Source organism: Protopterus annectens, chromosome 5.part0 (assembly GCF_019279795.1).
Source record: "Protopterus annectens isolate FY-2018-M chromosome 5.part0, PAN1.0, whole genome shotgun sequence".
NCBI lineage: Eukaryota > Metazoa > Chordata > Ceratodontiformes > Protopteridae > Protopterus > Protopterus annectens.
In genome coordinates, this window is record NC_056735.1 from 1,854,959,383 (window position 1) to 1,854,984,838 (window position 25,456).

The window sequence follows — 25,456 nt, forward strand, 5'->3', positions numbered from 1 at the left end:
GAAGTTGCTCCAAAGTTTACCCCCTAGGTGTAGTCATTGATAAATGGCTTAAACCTATTTATAATAGGATCACACATCTGGTTAAAGACTCTTGGTCATTTCTGTCTAAGTTAACCAAGGATATATGGTCAGAGGACATCATGTTTATTACCATACACGTGGTGGACCTTTTTTCCAGTATACCTAAGGAAGTCGGACTAGAATATTTCTGTAACAGTTTGTCTAAGTTTTCAGGCTTGGATTGGGATAAAATTCTAGTTATTATGGAGCTCATGTCACTTGTACTTGATCATAACTATATACAGTTCGAGGGGGAGAATTTTAAATAAATAAGAGGCGTAGCTATGGGAGCGGCTTGCGCTCCCATATACGCGAATTTAGTTATGTTAGAATGGGAAACCACCCATTTATTTACTAATGAACATTATAAAAACATTGTTTATTATTCTCGATATTTGGACGATATGTTTGAGCTTTGGAGAGGGGATGAGCAAAGTATTGACTGTTTTATGAAATATTTAAACCAATCCATTAGTTTCTTAAAATTTACTTTTACGAATAATGATGGTATTGCTTATTTGGATTTATATATTTCTAAGACTAAAATGGGTTTTAAATCCAATATATATAGGAAAAAAACTTTTTCAAACAGCTATTTAGAGTATAATAGCTGTCATCCGCGTACTATGTTGAGGAGCATTTACAAAGGCCAATGTATCAGAGCAGCGCGTATGACTTCTGAATATTCAGACGTATTAAGAGAGATACAATATATACAAGAATTATTTATAAACCGAGGATACCCAAGAGTTATGTTAAATAACATCTCTGCATATGTTATCAAAGAATGGGGTAACAAATTTCCCCCATTATTAGGTAGTGAATTTAAGAATAAAGAAGTTACAAATGACAACAATTATGCAAGAGCTTGCATATTGGAATATTCTCCACATGTTGAATTTATTAAAAATATTATAAAAAATAACTGGAATATATTGTTAGTTGATGAAGAAGTAAGTGATTTTATTGGGACCTCCCCAGTATTTGTATATAGGACTGGAACGAATATAAAAAAGAAATTAGAACAATCAACTTCTAAAATTCGTGACATTAAAAGTTTTGGTAGTACTAAAAAATGTGGCTCATGTAAACAGTGTTACGCTATACTAGAAACAGATAACCTTATTTTAGACAATATTAACAGGACAACTATTAAATTTTTAAGGGGTAATTGTAACACGAAGAATATAATATATTTAGCAAAATGCAGTTCCTGTTTGGGATTTTATGTAGAAAAAACTGAACATTGCTTTAAGAAACGCATTTATGATCATTTGTATTCTATTAAGAACAAGGATATGAATAATGCGCTAAGTAGACATATCTTTGAATATGGTATGGAGCACACCTTCAAATTTGGTATTATTGATCAAGTGAAGATAGATTCTAAGGGAGGGGATTTTAAGACCCTACTGAGTAAAAAGGAGGTTTTATGGCAGATATATACAGATGCGGTTAGGAAACCAGGTCTCAATGACTTTATTACGATAAAACCCAGTTTAGAAATGCAATAACATCGTATTTGCATTTATATTTTTTGGTGTTTAAATATATATTATGTTATGTTATTTTATTACATTTATTTTTGTAGTATAGTACCATATAGTAATTTTTGTATATTTTAAGAATATTTTATCTTCGTCCATGCCTAGTATGTCATTTTAAAATTGATTTGATAGTCAATTTTAGACGACCAACATCTATGTATTTGTTCTTACACAAATTCAATTATTCATATACAGACAAGATGATAGTAAGAATTTTTGAATTTGTGGTACTAATGAATTAATGTTGTTGTTTTTAAATCATTTAAATTTTATAGTATGTTATGTACGCAACTATGTTGCTTTAAGAAGGTATTCCCAGGGAGGCGGAGTTGGTGCCAAAAAAGTAATTTAAACTGCTTTTAGCCATCAGTAATGGCATTCTGATGAAGTCCACATCAGTGGATGAAAGCGCTTAATGTTTTTTGATTGTGTGTATATGGTCGAATAAAGGAGTTGCTTTCACCACCGGTTATCATTTATTGTGCATCCGTTATACTCCAGCACTCCATTTCTGTCTTTTCTTTATACATAATGAGAAGTTTTTCACCAACTTGATTTAAAACAGAACGGTTTTCCTCAAACCAATTCCAATTTTTATTTATACATCTCACTATTGCCTATTTAATGAGTACGTCAAAATGAAAGCTTTCGATTCGATGTAAATACTGGTTCAGGACGGTACACTCTAGATGGACTTTGAATTTCCTTACTATGATTAAGAATGGTGACATAAAAATCAGAAATTCTTTTTGCCACATCATCATCCTTAATATCGTTGAGAAAAGCCCATGCGTAACCCCTCTTATTAAACATATCAAGCAGGACTTGGCACTCATGGGTAAAAACGTCAACTTCAGTTAACATTCTAGCCAAACATACTAGTTTTGCCCCTTTACTACTGATTTTTTCTGGTGTAAAGGATGCCAACTTGTAAAATGGAGGTATTTAGTTGAAAAAGTAGCATTCCCGTGAATATTTGAGAAGTAAAATATTTAGTTAACTTCACATCCAAATATACAATCCTGTCTAAATGGCTACTATGCAAGAACTGCAAAAATTCCACTTTATTATTTATATAGTTTAAAAATTACAATAATCTATCATGGGAGCAGTCCAAACTAAAAAAATATCATCCAAAAATTGGGTATATTATTGAATTCACTGTCGAATATATACTGGGCCTCCTGTTGTGCTAAAACATAGTTTGCAAAAACAGGTGCATATGAAGCGCCCATAGCTCTGCCCTTAACCTCTTAGAAAGAAAACTGGGAGATTAATGACGTTATTAATTCTGAACTCAGAAGCCACCTTAGGCAAGAAAGATGGGTTGGTACATATAAAAACTCTATCCTTATGAAAAACCAGGTAGGGAGACTTAGAGGAAAGAGCCTGGAGTTTGGATACTTATGTAGCTGACATAATAGCAACTAAAAATAGTTTTCCAGGATAAAAACTTTATGTCTGTCTTGGCTGAAGGTTTAAAGGGAGCTTGGGTTAGACCTTGAAGGAGGGCAGTTAAATCCCAAAGAAGAGTAGGGTCCTTGACTGATTTTCACCTGAATGGAAGTCTAAAATGGCAGCTAACTGCACTTTAATAGTGGAGAAACTAGCCCCCATCAAAAAATTGAAGCTAAAAATTCAAGAACTGATATGGGAAAGAAAAAGGGTCCAAATCTCTTTTAAGAGCCCAAACTGAAAATCTCTTCCATTTACTTCTGTAAATGTTTCTAGCAGAAGCTTTTTGAGAGGATAACAAAATATGCTGGGCTGGGGTGGAAAGCCTGGGCTGTCTAGTCATCAGTGGCACTGGAGAAACCATGCAGTATATGCTTGAGGCCTGTTATGTCCAGGTGAGTCATCCCTCTTGGATGAGAAAGAAGGTCTGGACTGGGGTCCAGTATCCAGGGCAGATACAGAAGATGAGGCCACAGGAAGGGAAACAACATTTGACAAGGCCAAAAAGCCGCAATAAGGATAATAATTGCTCTTCAACCGCTATGGTTTCTGCTAGAATTTAGTGATTAAATGTAACCGAGGATAAGCATAAAGGAGACTGCAAGGCCAGCTGTGAACTAGAGCATTTTCCGGTGACTTCCTCAGAGGGGAGACCAGGAGAAAGAACGTGCTTGCTGTTGAGCCAAGAATCAAAAAGGTCACAACAGGGCTGGTCCCATGGATATAAAATTCTCTCCACCACTTTGACATTGAGTGACCACTAGTGAGGCATTAGAATGGACCTTCTTTAGTTTGTCTGCAAGTACACTGACTTTCCCTGGTATGTGCATTGCTATGAGAAAGTGTATGTGTGTGTGTGTGGGGGGGGGGGGGATATCACCCCACTGCCATTCTCTCATTGCTTCTCAACATAGCAGATCAGATCAGTTTCCCTGCTGTTTGCTGATGTACCACACTAAAGACATATCAGTTTGGGTTGCAATTTTCCAGGAGCAAAGAGAGTCTTGAATGGCATGCAATGGTAGGATGATTGCTCTCATTTCTAGAACATTGATATGCATACTGGCCTCTTTTGGGGACCACATAACTTAGATTCTCCTTCCCAAATAATGCCTCCCTTACCCTATTTGGAAAGCTTCCATGGTCACAGTCGCTGCTGGCAACAGGAAAAGGAAAGAATGGCCTCAAGAAACTTCTTCTGAGCAAATCCGCCACAGAATACATTTTTTGCAAGTTTGAGAGATCTTGACTGGGGGCGAACAACGGCTGATGAAGAACGACTCAGTCCACTTCAGAATCTGCATATGAAATCTGGCTAAAGAAATCAGGGTGATTGCTGCTGCCATGGATCCTAAGGCTTGTAAGAACAGACATGCTGGAGGAGAAGAACGCAAGATCAATTTCATGTCTTGGGATTTGAGTGTTTATACTCTTGAGGGAGGAAATGACACTGTCTGACTAATTGTGTCTAGATGAGCAGCTATGAACTCCAGATTCTTTCAGGGTCTGAGGACAGACTTGCTGTAACTGACTGTGATGTCTAAATGAAGACTCACTTGGAGCAAGTAGTCTCTTGCTTGTACAAGTAGATGCCTGGTTGAGGCAGGTAGGACCCAGTCGTCTAGGTAGGGAAACATTCTGAATTCTAGCAGTCTCAGGTGAGCTGCTTCTACCACTATACATTTAGTGAACACCCTGAGGGCTGTTGTGAGGCCAAAGGGCAGTGCTGTGAATTAATAATGTCTTGCTCCCAGCCAAAAATGCAGATATCTTCTGGAACACCTGTTCATTTTGATGTGATAGTACAGGTCCTGAAGGTCTACTGAGCACATCTAATCGTTCTTTCTCAGCAGGGGCAAAATGGACTGAACCGTGAACATCCAGAACCTCAGATATTACATGCGTTGATTTAGATTGCTGAAATCCAGAATGGGTCTCAAGTTCCCTGTCTTCTTTGGCACTACAAAGAATCATGAGTAGGTTCAAAATCCTATCTGGTCTCGGGGGACCTTTTGGATAAGACTTTTTCCAGCAGCTTTTGTATTTCCAAGGCTGTTGCCTACTTTTGATTGGGTTGGACATTGGGGATTCTCTTCATTTTTGAAAGCAAAATTTGGGAAAATGGTATAAAATAGCCTCTGGATACAACTATATGCACCCAAGAAACTTCTGTGATAGATGTCCATGCTTCATGATGCAGAGACAAGTACACCCTAAATGCCTCCAGGGAACAGCAACCAGGCAACCTTTCAGGAGTGCTGGTATGGTTTGTCTGGGAAAGAATACCAGAAACCCTGGTTCTGGGAGCCCTCTCTACTGCGGGGGCAGTGTTTTCCATTAGAGTTCTCCCATCTGCCTCTGGAAGAGCCATCTTCTCATGAGTACTGGAAAGGACCCTGGGCTTGCAAAACCAAATTTTCCTGCCTCCTCACTGATTTTGGTCTCTAAGAAGTAGAAAAACAGATCTCAATGGCAAACAAAGTCTTCCCGTCTTGCTCACTTCTGGAGAAGGTTTCTTTCACCTTTGGGCCAAACAAGGAAGAGCCATCAAAAGGAGCATTGATGAATGTCTTCTCATTGCTATTCCCAAACCCGACTCCCATGAGGTACTCTCTGCAGTGTGGGATATCAGCCTCATGGAAGCCTTAGATATGGACTGCAGGGTGGCCAGTTGTGAAAGAGTCTGTATTCTTGTCCTCCACAACATGGACCCAAAAAGATATTTGGAGAGCTCTTTAGTCATATCTGTTTGCAACCTTGTGAAGTGTGCCATAAACAAATCAATGACCACAGAGCAAAGGTCGCTGAAGTGTAAACACACTTACCAAATCTGCCCAAGGCTATAGACTCCCTGTTAGGGACATGAACAAATAAGCTTTGCTCTGCAAGCTCTTTCTTAATGGCTGCTGCAACAACCATGCCATCTACCAGGACTCCCTTGCTTCAGTGTGTTCTGTCCTTTGAGGGTGCTAAAATTCTGTCTGGGTTTGGGGATAGGTTCCGCATTATTTATCTCCTTCTATGCATCTCATGAGACAAAGTTGATTAGCTCATCAGCAGGAGGTGTCATGCAGGGTACAGCCGGGTCAGAACAAAAAGCATCCAGGAGCACAGACTCTTCCTCGGAAGGGGTGCTGGAAGATCAACTACCTTTCTGTTTTAGAAGTACTAGCATCTCTCCAAAGAAGATGTCCTCAAGTGGAGATCTGGGGAATCCTTCCCCTTCATCAAAGTCAGTGTCCTCAGCGAAAGATTCCAGGGGAATCCAACTGTCTCCTTTTTGTATGTTCTCTTCCGAGGGACTTCATCAGTGGGGTGGTCTGGTGTGGTATTGGTAGTGACTGGGGAGTCCTAAGGGACTGACTGGAGACTTGAATGGGTTGGCTGTCCCAGTGGAATAGAACTGAGCAGTTCAGAACGAAGACCCAATGGTGGTAAAAAATGGGAACAAAGGAAGGTAAGCATGTCCTCTCTCTAGGTAAAGAGAAAGCCCTCTCCACTATCACAAATGCAGAGGGCCTAGATGAAACAGATGCCGGTAGCACCACAGCTGAAGTCCACTGTGGCAATGACCACTGAATCCCCCCAGCCCCCCTTTCAAAGGATGGATTTGGACAGGAGATTTCCAGTGACAAAGAAATGAGAGGCAGAGGGCTTCAATAACTTCAGAGTCGATCCCAACCGTCTGGAACCTGCACCGATGCTTTGGCTCTGAGAGTCCTCCTGCTTCAAAAGGATATGAGCCGGACGGCTCAGAGAAGTGGCTGGAGTTGAAGAACGAACTATCTTCAGCTCTAATGAGGGCACCTCCAAGGATCTCAGATCCACGGGCTCTGAAACACTGTATGGATCAGAGAAGTAGATATTAACTGAGAGTCAGTGGTGGACAGGCTCATAGGGCTGATAGGAGACAGAACCAGAATTACTCCCATCTGGATCTGAGCTCTGAGGAACTCACTTTCTCATCATCCTATCCACCTCTGCTTCCGACAAGCTCCTGGAGGACCTAAGTGAGAGGTTGGTAGAGGGTGGCCTAGAGTGCTTCCTTGGAGTATCCTAGAGAAAAGGAGAAGGAAGTCGAATAGATATTGGCTCCGGTGAGTATCGGGGTGATCGAACCCAAGGTTACTTTAGTTTCGAATGTAGGCTCCAAGGGAGTTGAAGCCAACTCTTTTGAAATTTTTGACAGGAGTTTGGTGGTCGGAGCCGAAGTAGGTGAGTGGAGTGGAGACCTTTTTCTGGTGTTTTTATCCTTAGGAGCCAATTCGGGCTTCTATTTCTTGGATCTCTTGGAGGGGGGTTTCGCCCTTGTTGGAAGAGAAGAGGAAGTAGAAGAAAGAAGGCCCTTCAAAAATAACTTATTTCTTCTGTCACTTATAGCTCTGGAGTTGAAACTTGCACTCACTGCAGTCGGTATACAAATGGGCACTGCCCAAGCAATAACTGCATTCCCTGTGGGCATCAGAGTTGGGAATCTTGTGCCCATAGGAAATGCATTTCTTGAACACAGTCAGCTTATGTCATTGTACAGAAAAGATGCTACACTTGATCTCAACCAAAAGACTGAAAGTGATGGTTAAAATAGAGAAGTTTTTTTTAATAGAAAAAAAGGTACTAACAACTGTACAAAGGAATACCCTCTAAAGGGTAGAAAATAGGGAAGGAGAGAAAGGTAAAGGTACCAACAATGATACTCAAGGGAATACCTAAGAGTTAGGTATGAAAAAGAGGTACTGCCTGATGGACAGGACCCAAAAACACTAGGAGGTAAGAGAGAACGGATGAAGAAATTTAGAAGATAATAGAAATGGAATAAAAATTTGACAAAAAACTCACAACCCTGAGAAAAAATACCCAACTGCTCAAGAAAGAAGGATGTACATCTGAGCGATAGGGAGGCAAATGAGATCTAAGGTATGTTAGGTTAGTGAGGCATTATGGGTAAAGATAGGAGCCTGAGAGTTGAATCCGAGAATCTAGAAAAAGCAGCGAAGTCGCATCAGACCTCTAGCAGTTGAGGAATGAATGAAAACGACAACATCAGATAAAATCATTCACTAGAAAATGTAATTTAAAATCTAAACCAACAGCATTTAATGTACTGAGTATTGAAAACAGATAAAGACCTGGAAGAGGGATAATTTGGAAAAGGAAGGAGGAAATCACATAGAAATAAATGGAGTATGTGGGAACAAATACATGCAGAATAAAGTTCGAAGGAGAAGGAGTGAGGTTTAAGGGAAAGCAGGAATTGAGCAATTTAATGTTGGAATGATGACAGTTATAAAGAAAATATGGGATATATGATGTATACAAATGGAAAAAGTGTTAGAATGGTTAGTTAAATGCATCTATGTCTTAAGTTATACATTAATAAAGGTGTTTAAAAATCTAAACCAATTGTATTTGAAGTACTGAATATTGTACAAGAGGTTTAACAGACGGAGAGGGATCTTTAGAGGAGGGAAGGAGCAAATTACATAGAAATAAATGACTTTGTGGGAACAGTACATGCAAAGCAATGTTCAGCAGGAGGAGTGAGGTTTAAATGAAGTCAGGAATTGAACAACTGGAATAAAAGGTAGTTTTTTTCCTAAAGAATGAAAACGTGTAATGTATCACATATGCAAATGGAAAAAATATTAATATGGCTGTTCTCTTTTCTGTTAATGTATGTGTGACTATGTCTTAACTGATAATTTAATAAAGGTGTTAAAAATAACCTCCAAAAAAGCAGACAGAATTTGGAGGAAAAAAATTATCTGTAAAACATACAGCTTAAAGTATGACAGTGAAAACCTCAACCAAATGATACCCTATTACTGATCCACCTTAACAAATAAAACGGACAGGAAATACATTTTTTGTTAATCTACTTACTTGAGGTACTTCAGAAATTCATGGCTCATGTTTTCTTCTAGATACTCTGATACTAATCCATGGGCATAACGAATGTAGTCTTCTAAAATGAGCAAAAGCAGAATAGATTAGGGCAGATACCGACACAAAAACTTTATGGCTCCTACAAAATGCACTCTTATTCTATGATGTCTACAGAAAAGTTGCAACCAATGCTGTTTAAGAACATGGTTTGGTGTAATCCCATGTATTCCACACTTCATCTGTATTATATTCACTACATGCCTTCAACACCATTTAGTCCTTGCCCCCCCCCCCCCAACCACAGGATCACTGACATACATATCATTTACCTAAGGTATTTTCACCTGCTGATACATTTAGCTTCACTACCTCAGCTTAATTTCCTTGACAGACATGTAGTCAGTCATAACAGCATGGTACTGTCAATTATAATCAAACAGAAAGAGAAAGGGATGACCACCTAGCTCTGCAATAGTGTAAACAAATACACTTTCAAATCTTCAAATTTAGACTGCCCAAAATGTACTTTAATGTTTCAACCACTGAAGCATGGCTATCCCTGTGTGAAATGCTAACAGTGCAGTATGAAAACAGATAACATGTCCACGGGTCTAACAAGGAGAGAGATGCCGGAAAGAACTACAAAATGAATGCCCATCTTGCCTTCTAGTAAATAACCTGAGTATCTGTGACCAGACCACACAGTAAATCTAGCAGAATACATTCTGGATCACATTCGGGGACTATAAATACCTCACTTTCCACATGTTTACTAAAAAAGTAGAATTTTCATACTATGAGAGTGGGGAGCTTTGAACAGCCTATCTGTCCCTTAAGGAGTGGTTTTAGCCCAGAAGTTAGTAGTTTATTGGCCATTTTGGGCTACTTTTGATTGTATTTGCTCTATTTTCTAAAAAAAAAAATATATATATATATATATATATATATATATATATATATATATATATGTTTACTTGTTTCCTGCCTTTCTGAACTAGTATAGTCCAGTTTTCAGGTGCCTTCTGTGTGGAGTCTGCATGTCCTCCCTGCGGTCGAGTGGCCTCCAAAAGACATGCGTGAATGGGTGTGCCTTCTCTGAAGGTTGGGCTTCGGATTGGCAATTCGGCACCATAAAAATCTACTGCCAATCATTAGCGGACCGGAGTTCCGCTGTGGCGACCCCTAACCGGGAAAAGCCGAAAAGACAAACAACATAGTCCAGTTTTCAGGTTACTGCTGAATCCAGGGCTGTGTTACAAGTTTCTGTGTTGCTCATACCTTACTTGGATAGAAGGAAGTTTCTCTGTTCACCTGTGAGAGAGGGGATCTTTGAGCAGCCTATCTGCCCCTGGAGGAGTGGTTTCAGCCCAGAAGTTAGTAGTTTATTGGCCATTGTGGGCTAATTTTGATAGTATCTGCCCTATTTTCTGAAGGAAAAAAAAAATTTATATATATATATATATATATATATATATATATATATATATATATATATATATATATACATATATATATATACACACACACCTGTTTCCCGCCTTTCTGAACTAGTATAGTCCAATTTTCAGGTTATTGCTGAATCCAGGGCTGTGGTACAAGTTTCTGTGTTGCCCATACCTTACTTGGATAGAAGGAAGTTTCTCTGTTCACCTGTGGGAGAGGGGAGCTTTGAGCAGCCTATCTGTCCCTGGAGGAGTGGTTTCAGCCCAGAAGTTAGTAGTTTATTGGCCATTTTGGGCTAATTTCTATCTCTTTCACTTCCCTGCTATAAAAACCGCATTTGCGCGGTTTTGCGTGACGGGCAGCGCCGGTTAGCTAGAGTTAAACTATTGTCGGCTCCACAAAGTCTACTCTTCAATTTTTCCCTTGGAACTAGACAATCCTTCAACTTTAGCACTCAAACCATTCATTTCACAGTCAAGCACTTGATTAAAACTCATAGCAAGCACTAATTAACCCTAGCACTAGACCCCCCCATACTGTCCAGAAGGACAAGGCTCTCTATTCGTCCCCAACAGCCAATCAGAAAAACAGCTTACTCTACCTATTCAGGCATGTCCAAAGAGCAGTTTCTGGTGTACTCTTCAGTCCAACTGGTGAAACTGGGCATTTTGAGGCAATGTTACAACTGCCTCATGTACACAGACAACCCTCTCCTCCTACTACCAAACACTAATATGTGAGAAATGCAATTATACAGCTAAACTTGAGGCAAAGCTCTCTCAACCCAAGACTGGAACTGACAGTCAAGAGGGGAAGGATAATACTTGCAACACACTACCAGTCTCACATAGACCTAATAAACCAACACCAGCAAATAACACACAGGAATACATGAAAACATACTCAGAGACTATAAATAAAAATCTGCAAAAGCAACAGAGACCTCCAAAGCAGACATACAAGCAACCTCCACACCCCATCACCAACCATGAAACACATAATTCACATAATCAGTGTGCCTCGCAATTACAGCCCTTAAGGCAAAATAACATACCCAACACACTAGTAATAAGCGACTCTATAGTCAGGCACACTGATGTCCCACTAACTAGGCTGGACAAGGAGAAGCTTACAGTTAGCTGCCTGTCGGGAACAAGGATCCGACACATAACACAAGCACTCAGGTCACCCCAGAACAAATACAAATACGACTCTGTCATTGTCCATGTTGATGTGAATGACCTGAGACGTACCTCCCTGGACTACATGAAGAGACATGGATGAGCTCTCTGATCATGTAGCCCAGGCTGGTATGACCCTGACCCTGAGTAGCATCCTGCCCTCACTAAGAATGATGCCACAGCATAAAGAAAAAATGATCAATTTCAACAATTGGCTAAGTTTTTGGTGTCATTCAAAGGGGATCCAGTATCTGTCCGCCTGGGATGACATGCTCGACAAGCCACGTTGCAACGCAAGAGATGGCTTGCACCTGTCACCCTTAGGTTTTTGAATACTGGCCAAGGCTCTTACTGCCCCCATAGTGCCTTTTTTAGGCAAGGCTCAAAAGACAAACCCACCACCATAAATAGCACAAGCAACCAAAATCTGAGGGTAATGCTACTCAACGCCAGAAGTCTAAACCTCAAAATGCATGCACTTGAGGCACTCCTCAGTATGGAGAACGTCGACATCTGTGCAGTAACAGAAACCTGGCTTAAGGCTCCTGAGAGCACCCCAGCACTGCTAGGCTATAACTCATACCATACCTTTCGGCCACAGAACCAGGACCGAAACACAAAAGGCAGGGGTGTATCCATATTCATCAAGGATACCCACACCTCCAGGTTAGTGGCACAGCACAATGCATCAGAGATCATCCATGTGCAACTAACAACGGGCAAAACTGCAATCCAAATTGTAGCTTGCTACAGATCACCCACCATGACCCAGGGCCCCCATTCCGCATTTCTGGAGACACTGGGAAATATGAAGGTCCTATCAAACACCCTAATACTGCGTGATTTCAATTACCCAAACAAACTGGGAGAACTACTCAAGTACTAACTCCCTTGCCCAACGCTTTCTAGAATTTATAAACTCGAATGCCCTAGATCAACTAGTCAAAACCCCCACCAGAGGGAACATATTGGACTTGGTCATCACCAACATGGGCAACCGGAGGTCAACCCCTCGCTGGTTAGATCAGACCATAGACTAATCACTCTGGATATCCACATTCTGCCCCCACCCCCAATCAAGGAAACCACCGTGAAAAACTTTTCAAAAGCAAACTTCATGTTACTTAAGACCGAGGTGGAAAGGTTCACAGCCCCCATGCTAAAGGACAATGCTGTCCAAGCTGCTGAAACTTTTACAAAGGCACTCTATGAGCATCTGCAGGAATGCATGGATCGTGCTATCCCAAAGTAAAACCAAGAATCACTCCTCCAAGTAAAGGAAACCAGTCTGGTGGACCCCTGCCATAAACAAGCTATACAACAGAAGGAAGAAACTAGTACAGAAAAGAGTAAAATCCCAAGAAGGAAAGACATCCCTGATCAGTATCAGCAAGAAACAACGATTCCTCATTAAATCATACAAGGCTAGTTTCGAAAGAAAAATTGCCAATGACTCCAAAGATAACCATAAAGCATTCTTTAGCTATGTCAAGAACCTAAGTGGAAACTCTCAGATCTGCTCTGAGTTAGTGCAGAATGGCACAAAATACACTGAACCGACTGATATTGCCAACATTCTGGCAGACAGGTTTAGTGCAAACTTCACCCCCCTCTCACCCCCTTAAGGGCCGATAACCATACCAGAAGAATGTAGGGTCCCGTCAATCACCGACACACAGGTTAAAACAGCCCTATCCAAAGCCAAAAACACAGCTTCAATGGGACCGGACGGTGTCCCAGGCTGTGTCTTACAAGGGCTCCAAAATGAACTAACCCCTCACCTAAACACACTGTTCAAACTCAGCCTCTCTACAGGCTACGTACCCACAGAATGGCACACAGCAACAGTTATCCCGCTCCACAAAGGTGGAGCCACAACGGACCCCGGGAACTACCGCCCTATAAGCCTGACTAGCCTGATCTGCAAGGCTATGGAGTGCATCATCATGGAACTCATTAACACAGACATTGGAAACCTCCAAACCTTGGACCCTACCCAGTTTGGCTTTGTTAAGGGCAGATCATGACTGCTAAACCTGGTGGACTTCATTGAGACCGTTACCAAGGCATTAGACGAGGGAAAGGAGGTCCAACACAGCCTACTTAGACCTCGCAAAGGCTTTCAACACCATTCCCCATTCTAGTACTATAGACAAGCTCACCAGCTTGAACATAAACCCCTACGTCATGAGATGGGTTGCCATCTGGCTCATGGATAGAACCCAAATGGTGAGAGTTGCAGGCTCTATGTCCAACTCTAAACCGGTTACAAGTGGTGTCCCCCAGGGCTCAGTCCTAGGACCTAGGACCCCTCCTGTTCAGTATATACTTCTCAGAGGTACAGGCAAGCATAGGAGGACTACGGCTGACCAAGTTCGCAGACGACTGCAAACTAGGGACCATAACTGATTCCCCGGCTGATACAGACACCCTCCAGAAGGGTCTCACTGAGACGGATACCTGGTGTCAAAATCATGGCCTCAAACTAAATGCCAAAAAGTGCATAGTCATCCCCTTTGGAAAAAACAAAGTACCCACGAACTACCACATAGGTGGTAGTCCCCTAAATACAGAAAATGTAATAAGGGATCTGGGGACCCAAGTAGACAGTAATCTCTCCTTTGATAATCATATTGCCAAGGTGGTTAGAACATCCTTCTATGTGGCCCACCTAATCACAAAAGGGTTCGCATCTAGAACAAAAGAGGTTATTGTGCCTCTCTACTCATCACTCATTAGACCCATCATAGAATACAACGCCCCATTTGGGATGTACCTTACAAGAAACCTGCAACAGCAGGAAAGTCCACAAAAGTACTTCTCCAAGAGGATTACTGGCCTCAAACAGATGCCCTATGCAGCCCGACTCAAGAAACTCCAGCTGTACTCGGCTGCATACCGCTTATTCAGAGGTGATCCCTGCCTGACATACAAGGCCATGTCCAACCCAGAATTGATGGACATGCTCTACCTAAAAAAAAAAAAAACAAATCCCAGAGAGCCACACGCTCTAGAGATATAAACCTCACCACAACGATAAACAGGATATGCTGGAGGGATAGATTCCTGTCCCAGAGACTCCCCATGCTTTGGAACAGGATTCCAATATATATCAGGCAGAGCCTCTCACTAACACTCTTCAACAGAAACCTTGACGTGTGGATGGGAAACAGAAAATTTACCCCGGGGATTACTGCAGTGGCTCTGTTGTACAGTGGCGCAGGGAACTAATGGCTTTGCTGGACAGGGGCACAGGGAACTAATCTAAGGGGGTGGCGAAAGCCAACACATTACAGCTAGGCTTAAAAATGCCCTTGGGCAGATAGCCTAGCACTTACCTATGAACCAATGACTTCTCTGTACAATGACAGTGGATCTATACTGCTACATAGCAGCAATTTTCAGAACATCCCATCAGCTGTCTTTAAGCCGTCACAAATGAAAATGTCAGCACTTGCCATGACTGCAAGCTTCACTGACAGATAGCACTGAAGTACTGAAATATCACTTCCTTTTGCCCACAGGAGGAAAAAATTTGATAAGAAAATCTACTACACTGTACACAGTGTCATTAAATTTCATGGATGCTAAACCAGTAGCAAAGAAAGAAAACGAAAAAAAAAAAAAAAATCAGATTGGGGACAAAGCCTCCCAAACAATCATGCAGAGGATCAGCCAACCCACTCCCCATACACACGACAGTTGCTACAACTAAAGGTCAGGCTGCAGATTGTTGGAAGAAAAATGCATCACTGATTGAAAAAACACACCTCTATATAGCTGAGTTTTTCATAAAACACAGACAACATAGGCCACAAACCATCGCACGGAAGAACTGTACAACTCCCATAACTACAACATATGACAAGTTCTCAGCAGAACACCCGATCTTCAAGTGGGTTCTCCGCACTAGGCAGAATACAATACAGCTGTATAAGAAACTGACCATAAAAGGGGATATTCAGGTAAGATCACTGCTACAGTTGAAGTCCAGACTTAATAGGAATCAGCTCTGGGATGATATTCAGCAAACTGTCCTGATTTCCAGAACTCTGTAGATACAACAGCAAGGGCAACACTCTTCTCCAAGTGGGGATGCAGGCCTGCATCTTAGATAAAAAGAGGACAATGTTCATACCAAAAGGTTGGGCATGTTCTGCATAAGAAACAACAAACCATCAAAAGAAAACAAAAAAAAACTCAGGATACAGTGAGGGCTTCTGTTTTCCTGCCAACTATGTGTTAGGATTTAGGGCAAAAACCAGGGAGGAGTAGGATCTTGTTCACATCTGTGGTTACAATCTCTCTTCTTTCTCTTCCAGGGTGAGACACAGGAATAAAAGACCAAACAAGAAAATAGGGAAAGATAGGTAAGAGAACGCAGGTATTAAGAAAACGGACTACGAAGGTTGCATATTCAATTACATCAATTTAAAGGATCCCTTGCAGGACAGCAGTCCCAAAACCTGATCTACTTCTGGACTGCAAATCCAGCTTCTAATGTTTCAAAAACATGGACAGATGACCAAGTCACTGCCTCACAAAGACTTCAAGCTAAAATATGCCTTAAAAGGCAACTGGTGTAGGCACTGACATTCTGACCTTAATGTGTTCCTGCAGCACGTTGTTGTTTTTGCTTAATAAAAAACTCAGCATTTAGCCAGCATCTTGCAGAGGGCTAATTTGGATTATAGTTTACCCTGCATGTAGGCCACAAACAGCTAATCTGCCTGCCTCACTGACTTGTCCCTGTTTAAGTAATATCTCAACTACTGCTGATTGTCAAGAAGATGCAGCAAAGGTTCATCCTGAGGTTGACCATTTCCTTATGAAAAAACAAATGATTCCTTATACATCTGAGCTTGTAGCCCCAAAATTCTTCTGGTTGATGTGATGTCATGGCTACTAGTAAAAAATCTTCTATGAAAGGAAGCAGAGTTTCACTGATGCTGTAGGCTTAAAAGGTTCCAAAATCAGGTGCCTGAGAATAAATTTGGGTTAAAAAGTGAAGCACTATCCTTAGCCTGAGGAACATACCACTACTTAAAACTGCTTCTTCAACACACCACTTCCCAGTGGTGTTTGCTGTGGAATGCAAGATGGAATGGCAGTCACCTGCACTTTGATAAAGGAGTAGTAAAGTCCCACATGAAAACAGATCTGCCAGACAGGAGGGAATGAAAGATGCCTCTGCTTCCAACTGGTCATTGTTCCTCTTTGACCAAATGGAGAAAACTCTTCCATTTTGCCAGACATTACAGTCTTTGAATTAGGCTTCCATTGTTCTTTTCTTAGAGTTAGCACATCCTAAAAAAGGTGCTCAAGAAGAATAAGAGACTGATAATCAAAGGTGTCAACCTGAATCTTCTTAGGCTGGGATGCACCAGCGTTCCATCCATTATCGAAAGAAATATGGTAGCCTCTTGACCATTTGTGCTACCAATGAAAACCAGTGCTGCTTAGACCAGTACAGTGTCATTAGTAGCTTACTGGATTCTTCCCTGTGAAACACCTCCTTTAACACACTAGGAATCAGCAACTGGGAGGCAGCATATGCAGGAACTGTAAATGTATCCTCTGCGGGCCTCACTGTACAGTAGCCTTGTGCAGTAAGTGACAGACTGGTGGTTCACTGATGAGGGGAACAAATTCAAGTCTGGAAGCCCCTACTTGTTTTTCAGATGACTGAAGACTTCTGGGTTCAACCTCCATTCGTGGTTCCCCAAGAGGGTTCAACTGTTGTAATGCAGTGGGATGTACACTGCTTTGAGATCCCATACCTCATCTGATGGCATGGGAATATGACCACAAATCTTTTTAAACCCTTTATGTAACACACAATCATGTTATTGTTTCTAGTGAGAAAAAGGACACCTGGCGTCCACTGGTTTCTGAGCATCTTAATACTAAAATGATTATGTGCCTGTTTTATTTGGGAATGCAACCAGACACCCTGAACTGAAAGGGCTCCTGAATCTCTCTCCTCCTGGTAGTCCAAGGGGCTGAAATGCTTCAAGATGGGAAAAGGCAAGCCGCCATTCCTGCATACCTGTTCCACCCACCAAACATACTCCCTCTGAACACATGGCAACAATGGCAGTGTCTTGTTCAAGGGATGAGAAATTTGGTTCCAAGATGACCTCAGGTACCACTGGTACCTTCTCATATATAATTTAATAACAGAGGGTCCATGAGGATAATGGAGGTTTTGTGTCCTATAACAGTGAGACAGCTCCTGGCATTCAGAGTCCCTGCCAGCCTGCTGTTTCCGGGGACACGTCTCATTACCCGAAGCTACTGTAGCCTTGAAACTTTAAGGAAGGATTATACTTCTTTTGGGAAGGCAGTTTTTATAAGTTGAATTTGATGCAACAGAAATTATGTACAGCAGACAACTCACTGAAATATATGCATAATCTAGAAGAACAATTTAAATGTGTATACATTTAAAATGATATAATCTATCACTTATTTCTGAGAAAAGAGCATTACTTTTAGTTCTCATTTCACAAGAACATACTAAGGATACAGTGTGCAAATACATGTGTACATATGTGCGTGTGTCTATATACATATGCACATACACACTGTATCAGATTTTTTGCTAATAACAATGGATGTTGCCACCCTATTTACAGTCATACCTAACAGTTCTGGTTTAGATGCCATTAGGTCTTTTCTACATCGCAACAGTGATTACACTAATGCCCAAGTTTCATTAATTTATACTTTGTTAGAGATAGTATTGGAAAATAATGTTTACCTTTAATGAATTTTATTTGCAGACACTAGGCATAACTTATGGGCAGAGTACGCGCCAGTAGCTACGCCAATATCGTGATGTCTTATTGGCAAACTGAATATATATTCGATAATACTCTGTTTTCTGAATATATTGTTTGTTGCACCAGATTTGTGGACGACGTTTTTATTTTGTGGTGAGGTTCTGCCGACAAGTTTGATTCTTTCTTATGCTGGCTTAACAAGACAACAGATTTTTTGTTTTTTACTGCTTGCACTTCTATTGGCTTCACTGATTTTTTGGATGTGCGTATTTCGAAAAATTGTAATGGCAGACTGCAAAAAGAAATGTTTAGGAAGTTATGTCAGAGGAATATTAAACTGCATTGGACTAGTATGCACCTGAATCATACCTTTCGCAATGTATTGAAAGGACAGCTTTTAAGACCTTCAAGTTTGCACACTAGTGATGACAGGTTGGATTAGTATTATGTTTCACTTAGTGGGTGCATGCATTTCAAAAGATAGTAATGGGAGTTTGCAAACAGAAATGTTTAAGAGGTTATGTTGGAGGAATAGTAAATTGCATAGGACTAGTAGGCACCTGAATCATACCTTCTGCAATGTATTGGAAGGACAGTAATCTTCGAGGTTGCACACTAGTGATAACAGTTTGGATGAGCATTATGTTTCACTTAGTGATGAGTTTTTATGAGGGGATATGGTTTACGAGAGGTCTGATGGTTTAAAGCAGGTGAAGGGTTTGGGTCAAAGCAAGGTAGACCTTATTTCTCTGATATTCCACATAGCAGGAACATCAAGAGACAAAATTCTGGTTGTCTGAGCACTGGTCTCACCTACTCCAGTGAAGTGAATGATATATGTAACTTCATTAAGAGAAACTGGCCAATTTTATTGGCCAACAAAAGTATAAGTAAGTTTGCTGGAGAAGGACTTTGATTCTACTTTAGGAATGCAAAGAATCTCTAACAAAGGCTTTGCTTTAAAGGTAATTCTATGCCAGAGCCTCTTGTTACATCAAGAGCTGGCATGCATGCTTGTCGCAACTGTAAAGCCTGCTCTTTTATCTCTGAAGTTTCATACTTTATTCATCCTATTACTAATGTCAGATGTGATTAAGTTTTATGCGGACTGTAGAAGTATGAATTTGGTGTATTTAGCAGCGTACACAGCTTGTTCCAATTTTTATGTACGGACGACTACTTGTAGTTTGAAAGAAAGAGTGTTGGAGCACACTGGAGACATCAGGAGGAAAGTTTGCACAAATGCTTTATATAAAGCACATTAGTTTACATGTTGACCATGGTTTCCTTTTTAAAGTAATTCAATTAACTACCAAAAAATATCAGAGGTAGGGATTTTCTTAATAAAACAGGGGCTAATGAAAGGTCTATATTATATACTTGAAGTTTCCTAACTTTGAACCTCACATGAGCAAACTCATATGAGCGAAGTTCGAAACATCAACTATATAATAAAATTAAACTTTCCTTACCGCTCTGAGCAGGGGGTCAAGCCCTCCTGCACCCCCCACACCCCCCCTACTTAAATATACCAACTCCGAGAACGCACTTCAGTGCAGAAAGGGAAAATTTCCCATTCTGCGCATGAAAAGCAGTTGACTTTCACCTTCGACCTTTCCGACGTTCGATCATACGATGCCAACCATCTATGATTCGAACATCAGAAGGGTCGCTCATCTAATATAGACCCCTAATAAACTGAAGTGATTTTTAACTTTGCAAGCAGACAGGAATTTTGGTTCAAATGAATATTCGTCCCTGGGACCTTATTTAAAGGGCCACAACGTTAAGCACTGATTTGTTACCAAGGCATTTAATCGGATTTGATGTCAGCTGTTCTTAAGTTACTATTTGGGTGGTTTTCGATATTAAATTGTATTTAAAGTTGTTTTATGGGATGTGTGATCAGTTTGAAGTTGTGCTTATGCATGAAAACACTTACTCCTGTATTTAATAAAAAAAATTGTCATTTTAGCAGTGCTGATTGTGACTTCTCTTTTTTTTCTTCTTCAGTTTCTTTTATTGAAGATATTTGGTTAAGGTGGAATTTCGACTTTGTTGTGGTTCCTTGTATTGTGATTTACATTGTAACTCATGGCTGAGAGAGGTCAGCAAGTGAATGAACCTGGTTGCATTTAAAAAATGGCTACAAATATGGAACTTATAAAAAGGACAGTATCAATAGAAGGTAATCCACTTCTGTGTTGAGATTTTGTAAGAACTGAAGATCGTCAGACTGAAAGTGCTGATATGGATACATCTAGCCTTTTACATGATGTAGAGTTTAAGTTACTGAAGTTAAAGTTACAATGGCAAAGCTTACATTCTGAAGCTTGCCTTCACCATAAAATAGTGCCAAGAGAGCTGAGTTTTGTATGCCCTAAAACAGTGGCAGATGATGAATTTAGAACTTTCAGTTTTAATTATATGAAATTGTTAACTGAATTCTTTGAGCCTCAAGTGACTGAATTGACTGAATTATGTATACAAATTGAAACCCTTCTTGCTGGTCTGCATGTATTCTGTGGACGTTTTTTTGCAGGAAGATTGAAGAAATGCTGGCTTGTGTAAATAGCTTTGATTCTAGACTAAAGCAGCAGAAACGTAAGTAGATGGAGAAAGGTTTTAATGATTTTAAGAAGGGGCATATTTTTGTTTGGCCCCGCTCTACATCCAATAAGGGTAATGTGAAATCTAACCCACAAACACCTGCAGTATCTGTAACTCCTATCTTATACTACTAAATTGGCTCATTCTCAACAAACTAATGACTCTGTCTTATCTTCTGCTAGCATGGGTAGTGAGTCAGTTAGGAAGTATCTGATAGAGTTTCAACACATATCACTGGATTTAGGTGCAAGAAGCAAAACTACGACAACTGTGGTCCCTTTAAACACCGTCAGTTTTCATTCCTTACCGGTCGGTGCTTTTGAGGAAGTGTGAGCTACCCAGGCAACAAACGCTTGATCAGCAGGAAGAGGCATTAATCTACAGAGAGAGAGAGAGAGAGAGAGAGAGAGACAGAGAGAGTAAGTGTCGGTATCCAACACCAAGAGAGGGCATCAGACATAACGTTAATTTTTAACTTATTTGCCTTTAAACTTACCCCTCTGCATACAAGAGTGCGAGAAAAGGGGCTTTTTTATCCCTGCAGCACAAGTGAATTTTTATGATATTTGTTTGGGCTTAAGGATACTCGGAAAGGACATCATGTTAAAAATGCAGTTTCCTGCTGATTCTACCTCGCATAATAAGTATAAGAAGCCCAGTACCTTCAAATCAGCCCTTACAGCCGTCATTGAAGCCTTTGTTCATGTATGCAAAGCTGAATTACAGCAGGTTTTACATTGCAGGGGCAGCAGAAAAGGTAAGAAATTTTATAATTTGACTAAAGAGCAGTAAGTATCCCTTTCTGAGTTACAATCACAGCCTTTAATACTTATACAGCCAGCGGATAAAAGTGGTTCACTGGTTGCAATGGACACTATCTTTTACACTAATAGCATGTTGAAGCACCTATCTGACAATGTTTTTATTTTGTGGTGAGGTTCTGCTGGCTTAACAAGACAACAGATTTTTTGTTTTTACTGCTTGCCCTTCTAATAGCTCCAACTGATTTTTTGGATGTGCGTATTTCGAAAGACTGTAATGGAAGACTGCAAACTGAAATGTTTAGGAAGTTATGTTGGAGGAATAATAAACTGCATTGGACTAGCATGCACCTGAATCAAACTATTTGCAATGTATTTGAAGGACATTAATCTTCGAGGTTGCATACTAGTGATAACAGGTTGGATGAGCATTATGTTTCACTTAGTGATGAGTTTTTATGAGGGAATATGGTTTACGAAGTCACTGATGCTTTACAGCAGGTGAAGGGTTTGGGTCAAACGTAAGGTAGACCTTATTTCTCCGATTTTCCACATAGTAGGAACATCGAGAGACAAAATTCTGGTTGTCTGAGAATTCTCTCACCTCCTCCAGTGAAGTGAAGGATATATGTAACATCACTAAGAGAAACTAGCCGATTTTATTAGCCAATGAAGGTATAAGTAAGTTCGCTGGAGACAGACCTCAATTCTATTTTAGTAATGCAAAGAATCTGAAACAAAGACTTTACTTTAAAGGTAATTCTATGCCAGAAACTCTTGTTACATCAAGAGTTGGTATGCACGCTTGTCATAATTGTAAAGCCTGCTCTTTTATCTCTGGAGTCCTGTACTTTATTCATCCTATTACTAATGTCAGGTATGACTAAGTTTTATGCGGATTGTAGAAGTATGAATTTGGTGTATTTAGCAGCTTGCACAGCTGGTTACAACTTTTACGTAGAGATGACTACTCATAGTTTGAAAGAAAGAGTGTTGGAGCACATTGGAGACATCGGGAGGAAAGTTACTACGAATGTATTACATAAGCACATTAGTTTACATGCTGACCATGGTTTCCTTTTTAAAGTAATTCAGCTAACTACCAAAAATATCAGAGGTGGGCATGTTCTTAATAACAGGGGCTAATGAAATGAAGTGGTTTTTAACTTTGCAAGCAGAGAGGAATTTTGGTTTAAATGAAAATTCATCCCTGGGACCTTATTTAAAGGTACGCAACATTAAGCACTGATATTTTAAATTGTACTTAAAAGTTGTTTTATGGGATGTTTGACCAGTCTGAAGAAGTGCTTTATGCACAGAAGTGCTTACTCCTGTATTTAATAAAAACATTTGTGATTTTAGCTATGCTAGTCATTCCTTCTCTTTTTCTTGAGTTTTTTTTTTTTTTGTTGGAAGACCTTTGGTTATGGTGCAATTCACTTTGTTGTGTCACAAAAAATGTGCAGAAGGTTATAAAGTATTAACATTTCATTTAAGATATTGTAGGTGCCATATACTGTACTTAACCCAAGTGGAAAGACAGCATTCATTTTACTTATTTTGCTTTTGTTTAAAAAGATTGTCTAACTGGGTTTAGCCAAAAAACCCTTTTCAGTGAAGACTAGGGAAGAAAAGCTCTCGCAGCCTCCTAAATTGATAACCCACCCCTGCCAACCAACAGCCCCAATACAAAATGCCAGGATGTAGAAGTAAAATAACTGTGAAAGCCTATGTCTAATGAGCAGAACTACTTTTAGAAAGTTCTTGAGAAAAGCTTTCATAGAATTACTCTTGGACACCCGGGTATGTGATACACCCACAAATGCCATTCAAACCTTAAGGATTTAATGCAGTTCAATTTTAATTTTGACTGCAACATACTGTACTCCTTATGATACAAGTTTTGGTCACATCACCTCTGCAGTGATGGAACATAATTCTGTCTGGAAAAATTCATGATTTTTACTTCTGGTGTAGTGACAGTAAAGATATTTTCTTGACATATACAGCATTTCACACTTTGAACAAAAGGCATATAAACACCTATAATAAAACAGAATATAATGTATTACACCAAATGAAATGCTCATGAAAACCTACTGCTAGTACCTGTGTATAAACAGAACTTCAATTTCCATTTGACAGTTGTTATAAAAAAAAAAACTTCAGTGAATTACAAAAGGACACCTGGGAAAATGCACCTAATAATGCCATTCTACCTTTACAAATTTCAGTGCAACTCAATGTTGAATCTGACTGCAGAAAGATTGCCCCCCCCCCCCCAACAAATAGAGTTTAGGTCTTGCAATGTATGAAGCAACAAGAACATCGATTTGTAAGAGGACATAGATAAAGTTTTTATTTCTGATGTGATGGTAGTTCAGTTAAGATAGATTATGGATGGGTGCTGCATTTTGTACCCTAACCAGAAGTTATATGCTCATCCATATGGAAACATACTATAATGCAACATGCTAGACTGTGACAATGAAATGCCTGTGAAACCCTAAATAAGGTACCTCTACAGAATGGAGAATTCCAATCATAAGACTGCACTTCCAAACAAAGAAATCCTCTCTAGCTACTCATTGCATGCAGAGTAATGGGATAGTTTGAAAAAAAGGGTTTTTTTGCAAGGCGGTGACTCCCCTGCAATCCTCAAGTGGGGGCAAAGCCCCCACCAGCCTCCAAACATATGCACTATCTCCACATTTGGATAATACTAAAGAAGGGAGAAATTCCCCAAAACACTGCACAGATATCAAGATTTAACACATTAGGACACACAGGGAAGCCAGTTACCTGCATATAAAAGGCGATATGTCAGCCTCGCTTTGAAATTTCTTAACAAAGGTTTCACAGAATTACAACAGGACACTCTGATATAAGATACACATAAAATTATGCTAATGCTGTTATTCCGCTCTTAGGGGATTCAAAGCATCTCAGTGAATAATCTGACTGCAATACCCTGTCCTCTTCACCACACTGGGTTTAGTGATACAACCTCTGCAGTCACAAACATGTTCCGCTGTATGCCGAAATATACAGGAATTTAATTTATGATGCAAAAACAACAAAATAAAGATATATTTACTTAACAGTTATTTACTGGGAAAGTCAGACTTGGAATGGCGCCAATTTTCAGTGGCAGCCCAGGCAGAAACTACCCAGAGATATATCTGGCATCCTGCCAATATATATTATTCAAATCATATTGCAAGAGAAAACTGTCCCTCAAAATCACAGTATTTTCTCCTACTGGTGCTCTGTATTTAAATGTTTAGAGGTCGTTGAGAAATCTGAGAGACTGGTTACCCTGGGCCATTAATTTCAAATGTGTTCCAGTAAAGTACAGTTTTGTACCTACCATAAATGTAGATGTTCGAGTGCTCATACAGCTGCAGTCATTACAGATGGGTTATCCTGCCATCAGACGGTTCCTCGGTCGGCCGAATTCCAAAGTCTAGGTCCGGCGTCGGTTGTCGTCGCTTCCTCCCTGACGTCAGTGCGGTAGGGGGTATAAAAGAGGCAGCCAACACCATTTTCTTCAGTTTTTCTTGCCCCAGATGTCAGGTGCCCCCAGAAGGAAGGCAAAACATAATGTTATGCAAACATGCAATATAGACAAATCAAAAAAACAGTAGTTGCAAGCAAATACACCATAAAAGAATACCCAAATAGGATGTATGATAAAGGTGTTTGTCATAAGGCCTGTCCTAAGAGGGGAC

General features: G+C 40.2%; 1 protein-coding gene across 2 annotated transcripts in view; it reads right to left on the reverse strand.

The window, feature by feature from the left end:
- The window catches only part of RNASEH2B (ribonuclease H2 subunit B), a 593,154-nt gene that overhangs the window by 98,111 nt on the left and 469,587 nt on the right, over positions 1–25,456 (reverse strand). For both annotated transcript variants that reach the window (XM_044071685.1, XM_044071684.1), the window contains exon 8: positions 8,943–9,024. In XM_044071685.1, the coding sequence (XP_043927620.1) occupies positions 8,943–9,024 (82 nt within the window). The remainder of the gene's footprint in view (positions 1–8,942; positions 9,025–25,456) is intronic.